This window comes from Lutjanus erythropterus, chromosome 11, assembly GCF_056507025.1.
Source record: "Lutjanus erythropterus isolate fLutEry1 chromosome 11, fLutEry1.hap2, whole genome shotgun sequence".
In the NCBI taxonomy this organism is placed as follows: domain Eukaryota; kingdom Metazoa; phylum Chordata; class Actinopteri; order Lutjaniformes; family Lutjanidae; genus Lutjanus; species Lutjanus erythropterus.
Window position 1 is genome coordinate 22,090,578 of NC_139327.1, and position 21,063 is coordinate 22,111,640.

The 21,063-nt window shown below is 41.4% G+C and overlaps 1 protein-coding gene across 1 annotated transcript; it reads left to right on the forward strand.

Moving 5' to 3' along the window:
• The first annotated feature begins 1,318 nt into the window (after positions 1–1,318).
• On the forward strand, positions 1,319–14,046 carry hunk (hormonally up-regulated Neu-associated kinase). Its single transcript, XM_084731294.1, has 9 exons — positions 1,319–2,037; positions 5,828–6,120; positions 7,241–7,296; positions 7,655–7,790; positions 8,291–8,418; positions 9,537–9,663; positions 9,778–9,946; positions 10,202–10,364; positions 11,735–14,046. Exons 1-9 carry the CDS (start codon positions 1,795–1,797, stop codon positions 12,484–12,486), a joined length of 2,067 nt encoding a protein of 688 aa, XP_084587420.1. The 5' UTR covers positions 1,319–1,794; the 3' UTR covers positions 12,487–14,046.
• Positions 14,047–21,063: the final 7,017 nt, after the last annotated feature.

Sequence of the window (21,063 nt, forward strand, 5' to 3'; positions counted from 1 at the left end):
TACTAATCCACAGGGTACTTGTTTTAAATCATAATTTCACGAAAGAAATAAATGCCTGATATCAAAACAGAAAGGACAGAAAAGTTTAGCAAGACTGCTGGCTCACTCTAAGTTGTATACTGTATGTTCTTGTAGTACAAATTAAGTCCAACAGATGGTGGTATACTGATACTTTTGCTTGCTTGTCTGGGTGTCTGGTCTGGTGTCTAAGAAGCATGGTCCAGCAGGCGATCCAAACAGTACATATAGCTGTATTCTTCTCACTCCCTCTCGGAATCTATATAAGGAATGAACAAAACAGAGCACACCTGTATATGTATTATTAAATCAGATACAATAACACCCAAAACTGGTGGTTGGTTGGTTGGTTGGTTTAATTATATTATCAGGTGTTTCAATTATATTATCAGGTGTTTCTATTATTTTGTTCAGCAGCTGCAGGATCACTGGAGAAGAATATAATCTCATCAACAAGACTAACCTGACCTGAAGCCAAATACAGGAGAAAAAATATGCCCCTCCCTGCAGGTGTCCTCCTTTGACTGATGAACACCATGTTAATTAGGCCAGTGAACACCTCAATGAAAAAAAAAAGGGAGGGGGGTGGGGTGGGGGTAATAGCTCCTTTGTCTGCCAATGATGGTACACTGGAGTACAACAACTTTCTACTGCTGGCAGGACTCCAACTTCAGCAACAACCAATAATAACACAGTGGAAGGATGGCAGTATTGTGCACTTAGGAATCTGACCATTTCTCACAGACATTTATTTATGATCATTTATTGCCACTAGAAATGTACATATGTATCAGTCTCACTGAATCAAGTCAAGGAATTGTGGGTGCACATTTGGCTCACTTACGCACAATTCTACTCAAATGACAATGGCATTACGAGCCAGGGATTTAAAAAAAAACAAAATATTTATGTTACCCTATTGCCACTAGAAATGTACACATATATGCCAGTCTGGTAAAGGAACTGGGTGCATGGCGCATGGTGGGAACATTTGGCACCTTTACGCATGATTCTACCTCAATGACAAGAACACAGAGACCCAGAAATCATGCTCCAGGAATTAAAAGAAAAAATCAAAATATTAATAGTGACAGTGTTGTCGTCTCTCTCTCTTCAGGCTACAAATGTATTCTTTGTTCATAGCTGTGTACAATCTGAGCGCACCATGCGTACCGGGTGGAGTCGTCGTCCCCCTTGTTCTCACATGTGCTCCGCCCGCCTGCGCTGATTGGATTCACAATCACCCTGCTACCAACACCACAGTGAGAGGAGCTGTATGAGTGTGTGTGTGTGTTTTTTCACCCTTACACTAAGAAACGCCCACCCAGAGGAGCCGGTAAAGTCAGTTCAAACTGAAAAACACGCTGCCTGGCTGCACGCATTCAGGAGACGTTCATGTATAGAGAGGAGGAGGGACGCTACGTCTGACTGAGCCATAGTTTGAAGTATTAAGACAGGCTGCGTCAGTAAATAAGTTTCCATGATTGAGTTTGGCGTTTTTTCCATGTCATTCAAATCTTTAAGCTGAGATATTAATCAAGTCTGGGAACCTGCTGAGTGCGCGCACTGGATGCTTTGGGTGAACAGGTGGCGCAAGCTCCGGTTCTCTGTTCTCTAATTTGTTATTAGGGGCGAGATACGTAGGCAGGCAGTTTACTCACCGGAGTTTACCGGACGTTAAGCATTTAATACCTGGCTTTAATCTGGGCGGAGGGGACGTGCTGCGTAAATTTTCTCCCTTGTTAAAAGGAGGGAAGGTTTGACAAGGGAGCTGTGATGCCAGTTGCAGACAGCGACATGGTAGTGGACAACAGCCACGCGTTGTACGAGGGGAAAACCCCAAACAGTGCTACCGGGAACGACAACATCCTCCCGGCCTCCCTATGCAGTCCCGCTGCGGACATCCTTAAGAACTTTTACCACACCAAACGGGTCGGGAACTACCTGATCGGAAGAAAGCTGGGAGAAGGATCGTTCGCCAAAGTTAGAGAAGGTCTCCACGCGCTGACTGGCGAGAAGGTAAGATGGAAAATGCAACAGGGTTTGGTCAAATCCTGTGTTTGCACAAATTGCATGTATTGACATAAGTTAAATGTATTTTTCAAGGCTGGGCAAAATACCGTGATATGAGATACTGTCTTTGATTTTGAATATGATGTTGCCTTTTCCTGGTTTTAAAAGCTGCAGTACAGTGAAGTGATGTGATTTTCTGTATTATTTGCTTTTACCCACTTATTCATTATATCAATATCACTGATGATTATGTTTCAAAAATATCATTTTGGTAATATTTTGTGAAAGCATAATGTCCATATTGCTCAGCCTTAACTTCTTCATTTACTGTTGAGCAGTTTAATCTACAGCAATGCATCATATTGTATATTTGAGAATATGTGGTATGTTATTTTAGAGAAAACCTGTCATATATTGCAGAATAGCCTAAATATATCAAAATGTTATTAAACCATATTGCACAGCCATTCTTTTGATCAGAATGAATGTTAGCATAATTTTTAGCATAATTTTCAAACCAGAAACTAACTTTTGGTGGGAAAAATGACTCTTTTTTTCTCCTTATAAGAAAACTATCTGAGTTTGTGTGACCCTAATAGTTTCTTGCTATGTTTAACATCTAAAAATAATGAGTGGCATGCAGCTAGTAGGGCTCTGATATGGTTTTAGATTTCATTTCAGTGAGTGGACAGTGTCAGCTGTCACTTGCATGCATGTGAACCAAGACAAACTCTTCATCTATTTATACTGACAGTTTAGCCATACTGTCCATTATGATTGTACAATCAGTCCTTGGCTTTCTCAGAGAAAGTGCTCAGCCCTATTTGCAAAGGAGAGGCTTTGTTAATGAGCTCATGCGGCACTACCAGCTGTTGAACTCAGCTACAGGCTCAGCAGGGCTTGTTTTCTAGCCAGGCTCCAGTGACAATATTTACTTTTTGTGTGTGTGAGGGAGACAGAGAGAAAGAGCCTGGATAACTATAGTTGTGCGCTCTGTGGCTCCAGTGAACCTCTTGCTTTGTTTGCTGCTGCTGCTGGTGATCTCACCACTGTTGGGCGCGCAAGTCTGTGATAGGGACAGACAGGAAAATTGCCCGGCCTATGAGAGGGCAGAGCTGCTACTTGCATATGAAATCATGTGGTTGATAAATGGGCTTGAGCTTCATTATGATTCTGCCAGCGCAGGGCTTTGATATGGACTACCATTGGCCACTGGTTGCCTTTGTCTCTTTCGGAGCAGCAGCCAGGACATTTGCATTATTGGAAAACAAGTACTCCCTTTTTCGTTATGTGTTCTTACATGTATGTTTGTATATGTGTAAAAACAGAACATGTGAATTTAATAATTAGCATATTAAGGATTATCTCATCCCCCTCCCGTTCTGTTGCTGTGAGGAGAAGAGAAAGCGCTCCTCTCCTCTTCCATCACGCTCTTTGTTGAGGATGATGCAAACACTGGCAATCTCACAACCAACCAACATGCCCTCCCTCTCTTCACACACTCTGTCCCTCTCTCATTCAGTGGAATATCCAACAGGCGCTGGAGGGGAGCGGAGGGCAGTGAGTTTATTCAAGCAAAAGGGTAGTGAGGCGGCAAAGGAAATACAGGAGATCCTTTTTGTAGCATCACTAGAAAGCTAGGAGGGATGTAAGGATGAGAGTGTGTCTTTAAAGGCAGGGGGTATGAAAGTGAGAAGAGGTGAGGGATGGAGCTGTCATGGTCAGGGCAGGGGGCTGGGGAGGTCATATGCATGTGTTTTTGATGTCTGTAACCCACTTTCCCCTCCAGACCCCCACCCATACTCCCCCTGTTCCTGTCTGAGGGGCGCCTGATAAACAACTGAATCCCCCAGAAGCCCCCTGGCTGGGTGCACCCCTCCCCCTCTATACACCCTCTCCCCTCCCCTCCCTCCTTCTCCTCATATAGACTACTGTAAATACAGTGCCCCAACCCCCCATATATACCCCACACCCCTTCTCTCATCCACTCTGCCTGGCGTAAACAAGGGCCATCTATTACTGTATTGTGACAGCTCAACACACACACACACACACACACACACACACTCCATCCCTTCTGGAGACTTAAACTAACCCTACCCATAACCACTACTTGCCTAACCTTAACTCTTGCACTAACCCTAACCTTACCTTAACCTAAACCAAACGTTAACCTAACCATGAATCAAGTCTTGGCCCTGAAATGTATGATGACTTACGTTATGGGCAAGGTTCAACAATAAGGGTTGCCCGCTTGCTTGGGGAAAGCACATGACATATTCAGCTAGTAAATCTAGCAACTCACTCGCCCAACTGAGCAAGTGGTAAAAAAATAATTAAACTAATAAACTATTTGATGATGGATTATCATTTAAGTAATTTTTCACGCAAAAATAGCAGAAAATGCTGTTTTCAGGCTTTCAAAATGGAGATTTCCTGCTTTTCTCCATTTCTAATCAGATTAAGTTGAATAAATTTGATTTTGGACTGATAAAGAAAGACCTTAAAAGACATCACCTTGGACTTGGAAAGACTGTGATGGACATTTTTCGCTATTTTCTGACATTTTATATACTTTGCAGCTGTAGATCAAACTGTGATAACTGTGAATAAATAAAACCATTTGTACAGGGGAAAGAAAAAATTGACTTGGCCGGCAAGTGAAAAACAAAACAAAACACATTACCGCTGAATCCTGATGGGGACTTGCATTTTGTCCCCACAAGGATGGCGAGTCCCCACAATGTGAGTGTGAAAACAGATTTATGTCCCCACAACATGAGTAATACACACACACACACAAGCACATACAGCCAGGTTTAATTAGCAGCCGTAAAAAAGGTTTTTCAGAGGTGAATCAATTATCAGAGATGAAAGGACGAAAGTAAAAAAGAAAGACAAGCTGAAGGACAGAAGAAAGAGAGGACACACGCGCATACACAAGCACTTTGGCCATTTCATTAATGGATATGGTGATTAGTTTCATTGGTCGTGCCTTTCCATGTCTGTGGACTCTCCTTGAGATGATTTGCTGTGTATGGTAGCCATGCTCTTGAACTCGAGTCTAGACGGGACACAAGGAGACGCGGGCAAAGGATGAAATAGAGTAGATGGGTACGTTATTGAATGCAATTAGCTACAGAGTATTTGTCATAAAGGTAAAGGACATGTCTGAGGATTTTTATGAGGAGAGATCTTCTTCAATGAGACAAGGACAGAGGAACACAGACAGAAGACGCCAGATTGAGTAATTAAAGCAATAAACTTCTGTTCTCAGTCTGTTGAATTTTTAACATGAGTAGGCCCAACTTTATCCTTCCTGAGGCTTGTTTCCACACTTGTCACCGCTCCTCATGTGTGTTTAGCTGTAGCTAAACTCTGTGGCAAATGGGAGAATATTAAGTGTCCATTTGGCCTCGGCGCCTTCTCGACAGATAGGGTAACATTTGCTTTTCCCCCAGTTTATGATGGTTCAGTAACCCCTCCAACACACACACACACACACACACACACACACACATACACACCTCCCCCTCCTGCAGCCTTAGGGCCCTATAGCGCCTGGGTTGCCCCACATTGGCAGCAGCTGTGAGGGAGGAGAGGTCAGTGTCGAGTTATATACCCTGCAATGGAGACCGATCACCTGTTACACTACAACTCTCTGAAATCCACTCTCCAAGACACAGTTGTGCACTGTTCTCCATGGGTGTTATTCACGATATCATATGGTGCAAGCTGTAAGAGAAAAAACTTTAGCTCCTCACCTCATCCTCTGTCTCTGTCTGAATTCCTCCAGGTGGCAGTGAAGGTGATCGACAAGCGAAAGGCCAAGAAGGACTCGTATGTGACCAAGAACCTGCGGAGGGAGGGCCACATTCAGCAGATGATCCGCCACCCCAACATCACGCAGCTGCTGGACATCCTGGAGACGGAGAACAGCTACTACCTGGTGATGGAGCTGTGCCCCGGCGGCAACCTCATGAACCGCATCTACGACAAGAAACGCCTAGATGAGAGGGAGACTCAGAAATACATCCGCCAGCTGGTGCTGGCTGTCGAGCATCTGCACAGGGCCGGCGTGGTGCACAGGTAAATAAAGAATAATATAAATAATACACACAAGCACTGTTCTCCAACATATGGAAGCCATTTATGCCAGTAAAAGAAAATATATAACCACGGTGAGTCAAAATTATGAGACAAAAAAGTTATTGTGAGATGAAAAGTCATAATTATGACATAAAAGGTAAAAATTGACACTAAAGAATTGAAATTGCGAGATTAATTATTAGATAAAAAGTTGAAATTATAAAATAAAAAAGGTAAAATTGTGAGATAAAAAGTCATAATTAGAAATGAAAGGTGACTTTTTTTAAATCTAGAATTATGACTTTCTATCTCATCACATAATTCTTTTATACGATGTGGGTATTTTTATCGTTTACTAGCAGAAATGGGCCTCCAAACAATGTTTGAGCAGACTTTGTACAAATGCTTAGAAAACCATTGACAGTTTGCCATCCATCGCTCTCAGAGCTTTGTGCTGTTTGTGGGTTAAAGCTGACTTTAAGATCTCCGAGTCAGACACGATCCTCTTTCTTTCAGTGTGAGTTAAGTCCTTATTGTGCACATTACTGTTAATCCACAAATAACCATATCTGTCTGCTCAATAGCTGCACTGCTATGCTTTAAGATGTTTCCAAGAGCACTTTTAAGAACCTCTTAGAAAATAAATACTATTTTATACTGCAGCTGGATCTCTGTGCATATATATTCATCATTCCAGTGCATTTCGCCTATAAACACCGTTACATCTTTTGATAAAATAAATGTCCTGATTTCATTTAAGGAAAACAACCAGTAAACGACAACTAAACTGCATCTTTAAATCAAATTTCAGACATAAGTTCAAGAAGCGCTTCCTGGGAATATTGAATTCTTTGTCACTGAGAGCCTGGGAACTAAATTTGAATCATGGCGAGATGGCCTGTGTAGATAACTGTATAACAGGATTTCTCAGACTGAAGCGGGATCTGGAGGAACACAATAGACTCTGAAAATCAGCCAGCGTGACCCACATTGGGAGGGGGATTTGTGTATGTGTCAGGGCTTGACCACCCCTGCTTGTTCATTGTATGATGATCGTGGCTCAGATAAGTTATCTAATGTAAATACTGACAATGACACTTTTTCTCTCTTTGTCTGACAGGGATCTGAAGATAGAAAACCTCCTGTTGGATGAGCAGGACAACATTAAGCTCATAGGTAATTCAAGAGCTCTTACATTTACAGTAGCTCATCTTAAATCTCTGTTTCTCTTCCTGGCTCAGTACAAAGCTGAACAAAATATTAATTCATTCATAAATACAAAATCCCACAAGAATAATATTAATATTTTCTCAGCTGGAGTGGGACATGCAGAGTGTCACAGTGTCCCACATGTGGGGAAGCGTTAAGAGCAATTAAATATCCTGTTAAAACCCTTACAAGCTCTCACCATAGTGCTAATCTGCCTCTGTTTGTGTGTGTAACGCTGTGATGAGGTGACCCGTCTTAACGGGTGAGTTGAAAAGACGGTAATAAACCCAGAAACAACACTCACCCTGTCCCCTCCATCCTGCAGATTTTGGCCTCAGTAACTGCGCTGGCATCTTGGGATACTCCGACCCCTTCAGCACCCAGTGTGGAAGTCCGGCGTACGCCGCACCAGAGCTGCTCTCCAGGAAGAAGTATGGACCGAAAGTGGACGTCTGGTCCATGTGAGTGTAGGCTCCTTTTTTGAGATGTAATCACTTGTTGTCATAATCTTTCAATCATTTTCTTTTTTTTATCAGTTGGTTGTTTGGTCCATAAAATGTCAGACAATGTGAAAAATGTTATCACTGCTTTCCAAAGCCCATAGTGGCGTCCTCAAATGTCTTGTTTTGTCCATAACCCACAGATATTCAGTTGTGGGGCCGTAACCAATATTTTATCAGTGAAGCTGTTCATTATTTCTTGATCAATTGATTAGTTGTTTGGTCCTTAAAATGTGTGAAAATAGTTAAAAATCTAATGTCTAAAATGTCAAAAGATATGCAGTTTACTGTCTTAGTCCATTTGACACATTTGAGAAGCTAAAACAAGAGAATGTGGATTTTTTTTTCTTAAAAAATTACTGGATTATCAAAACAGTGGGGGATTAAAGTTATAATGTCTAAATATATTTGTTTATTCTATGAGTGCATTTAGAATTAAAGTGTGTTTTCTGCTCTTCCAGCGGTGTGAACATGTATGCGATGTTGACTGGGACCCTCCCGTTCACCGTGGAGCCATTCAGTCTCCGAGCGCTGCACCAGAAGATGGTGGACAAGGAAATGAACCCTCTGCCTCCCTCGCTCTCCACAGGTAAATAAACACTGAACACATGAAAGTGCACCTGTGTGCAGATAAATGATAGATGACACGCAGATTACTTTCTGGTGAAGAAAAAACACAATGAAAAAATTCCAGCCTCTGCCAACAGACGCGTGAACGGGTGATAAGATGCAACAAGGAAGAAGGATTCAATGAGAAGCAAACAACTTCTAGTGATTTAAAAACATATGACATAAACATAAAGCAATAATTATTTGGTGATAATCCTTTCTAAGGAATAACCTTAATTGCCTTGGCAGAAATGCAGTCATATTTGTCATCACCTTTATGCATCATGGAAGAAATCAAAATGCTTACCGGAAATGTTTTGGCAGAGTCCCAGCAAACAAAACTGCCCGTTTGTTGTTTGTTCATAAGTAATCACAGGCTAATCTTTCCTGTGAAGCTTCTGGCACTGTATCAAAAGATTAGAGTACCTGTAAAAATTCCTAAGAAGAGGCTGCCCTTTTTTTTTTTCTAGCAAAACAGGCTTCTTAACCTCTACTTGTGGTCATTATATCTATAAAAGCTTACCTTTATGCATGCTTATTTAAGGCTATTTAGAGTATATGCACAAAGCATTCCTGTGAAGCCACGTGACGAAACATGTCAACAAAACAAAAACACTTCTCGCTCTTGGCTCAAATAGCGACGCTCATGACACAGATACTTCTCCACCTCAGCATGCCAGAACAGCGTCGCTCTGTAATATGCAAATTAGTTGAAAGCTTAACCCACTTATATAATAGCTGTTAATCAAATTAATGACATAGATGTGTCATCTTCCATCAGTCTTATGTAACAAAGGCATAAAAGCGGATAAGGAGGATGAGGGCCAAGTTTGTACGGTCAGTGGGTACATACAGGACAAGACAAATGGACTGTGTAGCTTGCACCTACACTAAAACTACCCATTGAAAAAAGCTGTGCTGGCGTGCTAGCTGCCAGAGAGCTGAGGCAGTATTTGAGGCTTATCCCCATGGTTATCATTTAAAAGAGCAGTCACACATCTAAAGAAAAATATGTCATGTGAAAACATGTTTCAGTAGTGGAAAACATTCCTCTTTGTGGCAATGTATGAATATGTATTCTCCCTCTCTCTGTCTCAGCTGCTATCTGTCTTCTGAAGAAGCTTCTTGAGCCAGATCCCAACAAACGTCCCAATATCCATCAGGTGATGGCTGATTCGTGGTTACAGCTGGCCAACAAGAACACAGGAGCACCGTACCTCAACAGGTAGATCTACACACACATTTACAATGCTTTGAGTTTGTATTTTTTTCAGACGTGTCATCTGTCTTAGATTATTTTTGGATAGTGTTTTCTCAATCTTTCATTTTCTGTGTTAAGGATCCACATTGAGGAAATCAACCACACGGTGTTACTGCATATGACAGAGAAGATGAGCTACAAACACAGTGAGGTGCTGAGCGCCGTCCTCACCAACCGCGCCTGCCACACTCTGGCCGTCTATTTCCTCCTCAACAAGAAAATGAAGAGACTGTCAAAAGAGTACAGGGTAAGGGGATCCAGCTCACACCTGTCTCATGCTGTTCCAAATACCAGACGTTAAAAGAAACAAAACACTTGCACAAAACACGCTCCACCAGAAATTCAAAAGTGTTTGTCCTGAACACATTTGCATATGTCTAGAAAAGGAGTTGCATGAGTGCAACAATTACGAGGTAATAAATCTAGTTACACAAGAACAGGTTTTGACAAATGCTATGGGGGCTGTGGTAATTAGTGGTTTGATTTGTGTGTTTGTGTTTAGGAGATGCAGTTCCAGGAGAAAAAGAAGGGAGAAAAACAGAAAAGTGAATACTTCCAGACCCAGTGGAGGAAACACGTCGACAAGCTAACCATCCCCCCAAAACAGACGCCCGTCTACCTGGCTGTAAGCAAGGGGCCCAGCAAGGAGAAGAAACACAGAACAGGTGAGGAGTCATACATTCGGGGAAAAAAAATAGATAATAAGATGCTGTACGTTTGTTTTTAAAAAGTGCAACTTTATTTATTTTATTTTATTTACCTTTATTCATACAGGGTAGGTTGACTGAGCATGCATGTTCTTCTACACACATAGTTACCCAGTCATCCATCGATCCATCCACCCCTCCTTCCATCCATCCATCCATTGTTTGTCTGTCCATTCATCCATCCAACTACCTACCCATCCATCTGAGAGGAAACATCCATCCATCGTAGGGCGACTTTTAAAATTGTACTTACCGGTTGACAGTCAAATGAAACGACTAAGAAAGTATGGTACAGAAGTAATGTATAATATGGAGTTAAACTGAATTTACAGCAGCATTAATTAAATTCAGTTCTGTCAAACTAGGGCTGAACAACTCAAAATTCAGAATTTTATTGAAATTGCAATATAGTCTACTGCACAATATTTGCCAAAATGTGTGTGTGAAAATATTGTAGTGCTGTGGGGATAATCTGGCCCACACATCATATTCTACAGACGTAAGAAAACATCTTTGATTGGTACAGATCCCACCAAAAATTACACCATAATCATTTTAATATGTTGTTTAATGACAATGAGAATAATTACTTTAAAGTTAATTTCCTCTAATATTGCAAAACAATATTTCATTTCAATTGCAATATCAGTCAAAATTAAAATAATCACAATTAGATTTTTTTTTTTTCATGATTGATTCATTCAGATGAATGTCAACCTTGGCTTGGGATTTTTAAAAGTGATAAGTGGTTGGAGTTTGTCAGATCATGCTCCTTGAAAAAGAGCTTACGAATGACAAGCACGGACCCGGGGCAAATCTGAGGCTTTAAACTCCTTTGTTTCTCCTCATTTGACTGCAAGTAGTATAGTCAAAATGTACAGGCTGTTTCAGATCCAGCATGCCAGGACGGGCTGGTCTTCACAAGTTTCAAACTGAACAGAGTGTTCTTGTACTTTTACACATGCTTGTTACCAGCTCTCGGTGAGGTGTCTCTTCACCGACATAACATATAGAATTTGTACAGGTCGACACTTGGGCAGAAGTGTACAGAGAGGCTGCAGTTCTTGAATTTTCATTCAGTTGTATCTGCACTGGGTTTCTGCAGGTCCTTAAAAAGTCTAAAACCCAATAATTTGAATTTTAAAATTAAAATGTTCAAAATGCGATTTTGATAGGTTTTAAAAATAGATTGGATTATGAACCTAATGTTTAATTAACTTCACAAATCCTGATCTGCAGAGTTGAGCAAAAACTATTATTACAAATGTTGACAAACTTCCAAATACAATGTTTCAGAAATGTTACAATGCTTCTCATTTCTTCCTCAGGTCTATTGCGTGCTATAACTGGTGGCCATCGTAACTCCCCTCTGGCACCACCAGGGACTGTCGCTTCTTCCTCTATGGAGTATCTAGAGATCCATCCTCTCTTTCACAACACCCCTCAGCAACGGAGACGCTTGGCCACTCTCCCACAAGTCAACACAAGCCCAGAACACAACATACCCGCTCCGCCAGCACCATCACCTATCGGCATGCATTCCTTCGGCTCCCTCTCCAAAGCTGAACAAATTGAAGACACCCCTGCTTCGCCCTGGTACAAGCTGACCAATGGGACTCTGTCCCCACCCCGCCATGTCTCTGCGTTCCAACCTGACTCCTCTTACCTGAAGAAGGCCACAATCCCCAGTCCTCCCGTCCTCATCGTCAACCCGCAGCCCAAGAAGAGCATCTCATCAGATTGGGGCGGTTCTTCCGACACCAGCGGTAGCCCCCCCAGCACCGTAGGAAGCCCTCCAGGCAGCTCGGCCTTCAGCCCTCCAAAGTCTGCCTTTAGCCCCCTCAATCCCACCTCAGCATTCAGTCCTCCGTCCAACAATAGCAGCAGCAGCGATCCAGACAGCCCGACGCACCGCAGCAAGTTCCCGTCAATGGGAATTGGACAGATCCTAAAGAAGAAGGTCCAACTGCAGCCGTTCACCTTCCGGCCAGAACAGGTCGTGGAAGAAGTCGTGTCCCCGCCTCCCTACCCCATGCAGACACTCCTCTGTGCTTCAGGTGCACTCAAGACCCTCTGCTGAGGGATGCAAGTTGAAAGAATAGAAAGATGGACTGAACTCAAGGCCCCTTTCAACATTTTAAGTTGGAGTGGTCTTCCAGAGCGGCCTTCTGAACTGTGAACTGTCCCTTTATTGCGACTGAGCCACTTTTCATTTTTAAAAAAGAAAAAAGGGGGTTAAAAATGTATTTACTCTTGTTACGACTCTCATTATGTAATAAGAGGTAGTGACACAGAGAAGATGAGATTTGAAACGGATCCCTGAGGGATAACTAAACCTCACCATGTCCTAGATATAGGGTGGACATGGGACATCATGTAATATGGGCCTTGCGAACAAGGTGTACACACGCACACACATAAAACACTGTATTATACACTGAGTTGAGAGATTCTCTCTCATGTAATATTGCTGTAACTGGTTACTAATTGAGCCGTTGAAACTGATTCACACCAGCTAACAGACCCCGACCCTAACCCTGATTACATGTCTAAGTGTTTTGTCTCTGTGAAAACTCTCGTAAGATACCCACTGACTTCCAGTTGGCTGGCACTGTATCCTCAAAGCTGACTGGATGACCAAGCTCACTGCACTATTCTTAAAAACCAAAACCTATAGTAACAACAGTGTTTACCATCTTTTTACCTCACTGCATTATTCATACATTAGTGTATAGCGGCAGCAGTCGGTTGTGACATGCTTGTGTGGATTATGCCACGGTGTTGCAGTGTCTGAGCGTTAGTGCCATTAGATTCAACACACTGAAATAGGAATAGGTACCAAGAATAGAGCCATACTCTCACTTTTTATATCATTCTCATGAACTATCACTCAACACTGATAATAACTCACAGCTATAACTTTTTATACACAAGTGTTACATCACCTCAAAGACCCACAGGGAAACTGTAAAACTGTCTTAGTTATTATAACCCTCACAGGAGGATATGCCTGTTCGTAGTCGGTTTTGAGAAAAAAAAAAGAAGATAAAAATAGAGCATCAAAAGCCTTATGAAACTGATCAACCTCGCCAAAAGCCGAGGGTAGGATGAAGGTGGGAAGAAGAACTGCTACTAGGATCACGCAACATCCATGAAAATAACTCAATTCCTTTTGTCTTAATACTGTAGTTTGTGCAATAGTCTTAAGTGTTAACTGCAATGACGAGTATTTGCCAAGAGCTCTCTGAGAGTGATGTGAAAATTGTGCTTGTAAATAACAGTACGACTCCTGTGTTCCCGTCACTTCTGTACGAAGGGATTCTTAAAATGTTTGTCGACATTTTTTCACATGTTAGTGGCTTCAAAAAAGCTTCCACGGGCACACAAGGCTTCTCACTGTTATAAGATACCGTAGAATCTCTTCCTGTCCAAATGAAATGAAAAGTTGCATGCAATGTTTCGAACTGAGTCGAACTGTACTGTCAACATTTGAAAATGAACGTCTTTGTACTTTTTTCTGGTTGATACTGAGATTGATACAGACTCGGGGGGTCTTTTGTAAGATTTTGTAACGGATGGTTTTGTTCGAGTGTCAAGAGATTTCTATGCTGTATAAAGTATTTTAAATATTTATACTGAATCCATTATGTGTCTGTCTGGTTTTTGAATTGCGCCTGCTTACTGTCTGGTTTCATTTGTGCACACATGCCAATATACTAGCGGTGTCACAATTCTCCAAATCCACGATTCGATTTGGCCTTTGATTTTACATCACGATTCAGTAAAATTTTTCGATTTAAACATATTTGGTTTTCCACCACAGATGGCTGTGCACTGTTAGACTTTACTATTTGTGAAGATCAACAGATAATTGGTTTCATGCCCTGTATGTACTCTCAACTGTCATTTACATTTTCAAATTCTTCTTTAAAAAGTATCAATATGATAGCAAGAGTGATGTAACCGCTGGTAAACTAAGCTGTCGCCTTTCAAGCGTTGTTTTTTTTCTTCAGACACACGCCGAACGCCGCAAATAGGCAAAGGTGGAGAGAGAAAAAATATTGAGAATCACAGATTCTGTCTTTGATTATGATTATATCTCATTTGATTATTAACAAAACTGAAAGCTCATTTGGATTGATTTTTATTTAATAGTGAACCTGTCACACCCCTACAATGTACAGCTTTCTTTTAGCTGAAAAAAGAATTTAGCAGAATGAATACACTTAAATTACTATACTTAGGCAAGTAATTCCACAATAATCCACAGAATCCTACATTCTCGTTAATTTATGTATAGTGTACACAGAGCCAGAGGCATGTAATATATTCCTAGAGCTGCTCAGCTCCAGCAGGACTTAATGAGAATCGGCTCCTCCGCTATGGAAGGGTCTCTTGTTGTTTTATAACCTCAATGTGCCACTTGTCTCACATACCATATACATTTCCCACGGGACACCTGTGGTGGGTAAAAAAAGAAAAACGTACCAGTCCAACAGCTGAAGGAACCTCAGGACCACTCTACACACACACACACACACACACACACACATTTTCCAACCCCCCCTTACTGTAGACACTAATCTACTCAGCTGTGGCTCCCGTGTCCCCATCATAAACCTCTTTGGGTGACACTGGCCTGACGAGACAAAGAAGGGGGGATCACCAGAGCCCTGAGACAAACACACACAAGACAACACAAACAGCGGCCGTCCGATTAAATCGGCGTGGCTAAGCTGATAAAAGCCGAGGGGCAAGAGTGGCTCTAAAATGCATTAGAGCCGGAGCCTTTTGTTTATCAAAGACAGGCGGACAGTTAGTCAAAAATCCCCAGGCGGTCCGATGAGACAAACAGGCTGAGGCCATGAATACTGTGGCTTAAAAACAGCACTGAGCGTAAGGGTAGTGTGCCCCACAGGGCATGTACAGGTAATACCTGTGCTGAAGTGTTGAGTGCTGACATTTTTAGTAGGTGTGTACACAAAGGCACAAAATATTTACAACAGACAGCGTGGAGCTCCCAGAAAGTCACGTGTCATTGGCCATTATAATGTTTTATGAAACATTCCAATACCTGACTGCCACGGAGCAGAAAATTAAACAAAACTATTTTTTATAATCAATTGCAATTTACTTAGCAAAAATGCAAGCAGTTTTTAAGTTGTGATGTTAACTTTTGCTCCTTTTGGACAATTGGATAACTTACTAATGGAAAAGTAAGAGACACATAGATAAATAATGAAAACGTAAGAAAAATTAGTAGCACTAGAAGATTCTGACTGTGGAAAACAAGTTCTTAATCTGTGTAGAGTCTCAGGAAGCATTAAAAGAAAGAAATCCATACTGATGAGATTAAAAAGAATATTTTCCTTGACACACAGATTAATTTTGAAGTTAATCTGCGTGTAAACAGGTCAAGTTACACTGACAAGTCTGTGATAAACAAACATCCACCCCACTGTCCCAGCAGGGGTAGGCGAGAAGTTGATATTTTTCAACATAATCATATTTGTCGAATTTTAACACTGTAAATCATGACAGTCTATCGTGTTGTCTAAAATGATACACAGCAGTTAGCGCGTCAGATTTCTCCAGGAATGGCAGAATATTTTGATTAATGGTCGACCAATACGGGGTTTTCAGTGACCTATGCGACCAATATTTAGATTTCAGGCCAGCTGATGGCCAGTATTCAATGCCAATATCACAACAAAGGAAATACGTATAAATTCATTATTTCATGCACATTACAATTTAATTGGTTATCTCACACAGTAACAGTAACAGTTATGTTGGGAGGTTTGGACACAGTTGCGCTCAAGTTTGTGGTGAACTTTGCATCAGGTTTATGAACAATCCGATAAGGTATATCAATTAAAGGTAAAAGGAAATAAATGCAACACACCTCCGAGCCACGTGTTTGGCTTTGTCAACCCACCATTAACTCTGAGTAATAAACTGAAGTGCTAGTAACACCTGCCTTTTGTTTATCAGCCTCATGAGCACACAGTATACCAGGATATTAAAAAAACGTGACAGAATGATTTTATACCGTCACAAAAACACAGACACTCCTCTTTCTATTTAACTGATGGGGAGACACTTTATTGTAGTCCGGATGATACAGGTAAGCCAGCAAACACTACCGACTGTTCAGAGCACTGTGGGTCAAAGTAGTGTAGCATGGTGGGGTGTGTGTAAGAGAGTGACTCACAGACTAATTACAGTTTATGGTGACAGAGAGTGACTGTGAATACGTGCTGAAAATGGCGAGCAGTTTAGTTGTCGGTCCTGCTGTGTATGTACAGTGGAGACGCTGTAAATGTACAGATTAGGTTTAAGTTGGTCAGTGAATAAAAGCTGCAGTTTGTCAAGACCAAAAACAGAACTCCTGTGTGTTTGATAGCTGTGGGAACGGCGTCGCCATGAAGATTAGCTCCACCTTCATTCAGACAGTCCTACAGCACAGTGAAGTACAGTGCAGTTGAGCCAATTTACACAAGATTTACATAAATACTGCCTAATACTGCGTACACCAGTAAAATGGCAGGATCGCTACATAAGTCTATCACTATTTTAGAAAAGTTTAGAGTGAAGCGACAAGAGAGTGCATACGTCTGACACATGCCACATGGTGGAGGCTTTTCTTCCAAATTTTGATGGAACATTAAACAGCCAATGTCTTGGTTGTATTCAAGTGGTAACCAGAGCGATGGCATTCATAAGTGCCCATAAGACAATTGTTTATCACTTGTTTTTGACCACACAAAAATCATGTTTTAATACTCAAATCACTTTTAATGTGAAGCCAAACTGACCACTTACTGTACAGCAGGACTTATTTCTGTCAATCTGTTCAGGCTTAGATCCTGATGACACTAATCCTGTTTTCAGCCCCCTTCTCGTCACATATACGCACACACACACTCACACCAGGGTGTCACTGGCAACGGGACGAGCCTTTGTGTCTGAGAAAAACAGACGATTAACCTGCTGCACAGTGGCGAACGCCAGGGACACACGCAGACAGAGAACTTGAGCATGCTGGTTCCACCTCACAGACCAGCGCTGCCTCTTCCTCAGCAGCTCTTGCACATGCAGAGGACGAGGGGGAGAGAGTGAGGTGAGAGACGACCAGACAACCTGGCAGACACTGGCGGCGTACACAAAGATGTGTGGGGGGAAATAAACAAGCAGATGTTTCTAATGAAGCAGGAGGCTTTGAGCACTCAGAGGGGATTTGGGTTATTCCGTCAGACGAGTCTCTGGCTGGCCGGTTATCCTGTTCGATCACAGACACAGATGAAGGTGATTAATGAAACAAGAAGGCATTGAGCTTATCAGAGAATTTACGCTTTCGCCCTCGAGGTCTTGTCTGTAAAGAGATGACAGAAAAATGGGCTAAGTTTCCCAAATGCTCTTGACACCAAGATCATCTCGCACCCACTGATTCCTCAGATTAATTTGGGATATTTAACCTCCCAGATGAAGGGGTTCACTAATTGACCTGCTGTCTAGTCTGTCCAACGCAAAGACAGAGAAGAGACCACACTGTCTTCATGACTTCAGGTCTAAATTTGATTAAGTTATATCAAGCAACCAACCATGTGAGGAAAAGTAGCGGTGATCAACCAAGTCAAAAGTTTAGTTGGGTTTCAATAAAATTTATTTTCAATGTTGATTATTTTCTCGATTAATCAATCAGTTATTTGGACTATACAATGTCAGAAAATATCAATCAGTGTTTCCCAGAGCCCAAGATGACATACTGAAATGTCTTGTTTTGTCCACAACCCAAAGATATTCAGTTTACTGTCATAAATAAATAAAAGAAATACAGAAAATATTAACATTTGAGAAGCTGAGCTGAAATCTTAGAATTTAGACATTTTTTAATAACTCAAGATTAATCAATTATCAAAATACTTAGGGTTAGGGTTAGGATTAATTTAATAGCTGACAACAAACCGATTCTTTTTTGCAGCTTTAATGCAGACAACATGAAAGAGTGTGCATGAGTCTTTTTAAATTGTAAAAGCATTGTTTTAATACAAACAGAGCTTAACTGACTATGAAAATAGTTGACAACTAATCGATGAATCGTTGCAGCTCTAGTTGGGTTCTCTACTAGTGGTTCCCAAACAGTGTGCGATGGGATTTTATGACAACATACATTATTATCGCAATATAGAAGTATACCAAATGTTGGGAATTCATTTTTCCACTTACTTCACACACACTCATTTTGTAATACAGAGGCAAATTCCATTCTCTTTTGCAGTTGCCAGATGGTGGGAATGTGTTGAGTGTTGTTTTTTAAATATAAAATCTTATATGAATTAACTGTTGTTGAAATTGACATGCATAGCACTGTTTAAATATAACTAAATGTAGCTATTATGGAACAAAATGGACCTGGGTTTTTTGTAGTGCTGTGGAAAATCAAGGGTTAAACCAGGAATTGGTCATAAACAGCTATGAGCAACTGGTGGGGTGTGGCTCTTTTGTCAGGGGTACACAAAATATTATGATGGGAAGGCAGAAAACTGCAATTAAATGAAAGAAATGAGAGCTGATTAAAATTGTTATTCCTGAAACGAGGTTCCTTTTTCACCTTTTAATTGATAAAACCTCTGACACATTCACCTCGGAGAAGAAAAATCACTTTTCTCCTTGCTCATTTTATTACAGAACCAAAAACGTCACTGAATTCAGGTCTTTTACTCCTCAAAACAGAAACATTTCCCTTCTAACAAAGTAATCCTTTTCATTTTGGGGAGAAAAACAAACATATTTTGTAAGTTGGCACACAGGTGGCACTCCTTGAGATATTTTCTCTCTCGAAAACAAGATCAGAAATTCAATCAAAGAGCAGAGCTCGGCCAATCAGATTTCAGTGTCTGTGGCAACAGCAGCATCAGTGCGAGCTGCCATTGGTGCAATGTTTCACACAGGGAAGGCTGTAATTGGCTGAGAGCGTGTCGAGGCTTCATTGCCTCCATGGCAACATTGCTTCCTTATTGCTTAGGGAAGGTGAAAAGGAGGGAAAGAGGGGAGGCGACTTTCACTCAGACGCTACCTCTGCATTATTCATCCTTTGTCCCCGAGTGCTTGTAGAATGTGTGTGGATGTACTGACTGGTGTGTGTGTGTGTGTTTGTGTGTGTGTGTTTCTATGTTGGTTTGGCTGGTGGAGATTGGTTGAGACTTAAGGGGTGAATGGGGTGAAACCGGTGCAATAATTGCACTCAGCAGTGCAATGCATCCAGCAACACAAGGTCTATATATAAAACGGCTAAATGAGTTCAGAGGCCATTCAGTGAGGCGTTCACTGACGCTCACTTTAAACTGGCCTTTAAGCTTTATTACTCTGAATGGAACAACAAATAAACAGGGACATATTCTCCAAAATGAGTCTGTTACAGGGCGTAACAGCAGCTCACATCTGGACAGCAGACCGGCCGGCTTGCATCATCCGCTCAGGCATCTTATCCTAAAGCGAGGACTGAATGAAGACAACAACACCCACCCGCAACACCAGAAACAACAAAAACCACGCGGCTTGTTTGTTGTTGTTTTGACTTTTTTTTCCCAGCAGTTGAGGGAGGGGAGAATTAAGACGGAGGGGGAGGGAAAAAGAGGGGCAAGGGTGGGGTTAGCAGAGAGAAAAACATCACACAGAGATTAAGGGTGAGGTGGGGGTTCATTCAGGACTCCTCCCCCGTGTATGCGTCTGAGCATGAGTCGGGTGGAGTGGGGAGGGGGGGGGTAACGTCTGTTGACAGGCGTACCGGCCAGAGAGCTGGCTGGCTGTTCCGCTGGCAGTGAGCACGATGACGAGATGGCAACAGGCACTCAGCATAGCACGTGCTCTCAGTTGCCATCGCAACCTGCCCTTGGATACAGCATGCTGGTTGGCCGTTTCTAACTGTTGTTGTTCTGTGCGGCTGATGAAACCTCGTGGATGAGGGAGGGCAAGCGGTACAGCATGCAGCCTGCTTTTCCCGCCTTGGTAGAAAGTGTTGCTAGGCACATTATAGAGATCAGTTGGTAAACAAATGCTGAGCTTTAAATGTATAATCAACCCCACCCGTCCTCAACCCAAAAGACCTTAAGTTAAACTTGCTGTTTAACTCTTAAATCCATGAGATACTTCTAATTAGAGACAAAGCAGGATGAGCCACTGATCCCCGGCAGCCTCACTGCTCAAAGTGAAAGAAACAGAACATTTAAAAAAATTATTCTGAGAGTTTAAAGTTATTTGGTTTAACTCTTTATGTAAAACTAACAACACTGAAATGGAATTTTTAAAAAGAATTCCTTCATTTTTTGGAAACAGTTAAATATTTTATTACACAAAAAAAAGACAAAACAAGCTTGTACAACTGAACAGACAAGACAAAACAAAAATAAACAAACCAATAATGGGTTAATGTACTAACAACAACTTTATGAATATGAATCACTGTTCATTTTGAAAAATTCTGGAAATATCTGTAAAAACAACTGCTGGAACCATTATTTGATGAATTGATTAGCTGTCAACCATTCAATCAATTGCCAATTATTCTGATAATCCAGTTACTGATTTGAGTAATTTAAAAAAAAAAAAGAATTTTGACTGCAGCTTCTTACAGGTGAATATTTTCTGGTTTCAT

What these genes read in the sequence shown, in the direction of transcription:
- hunk (XM_084731294.1), top strand. Translation starts at nt 1,795, where the DNA reads ATGCCAGTTGCAGACAGCGACATGGTAGTGGACAACAGCCACGCGTTG. An exon ending in ACGCGCTGACTGGCGAGAAG is followed by an intron (nt 2,038 to 5,827) that starts GTAAGATGGAAA and finishes GAATTCCTCCAG; the next exon opens with GTGGCAGTGAAGGTGATCGA. An exon ending in GACTGTCAAAAGAGTACAGG is followed by an intron (nt 9,947 to 10,201) that starts GTAAGGGGATCC and finishes GTTTGTGTTTAG; the next exon opens with GAGATGCAGTTCCAGGAGAA.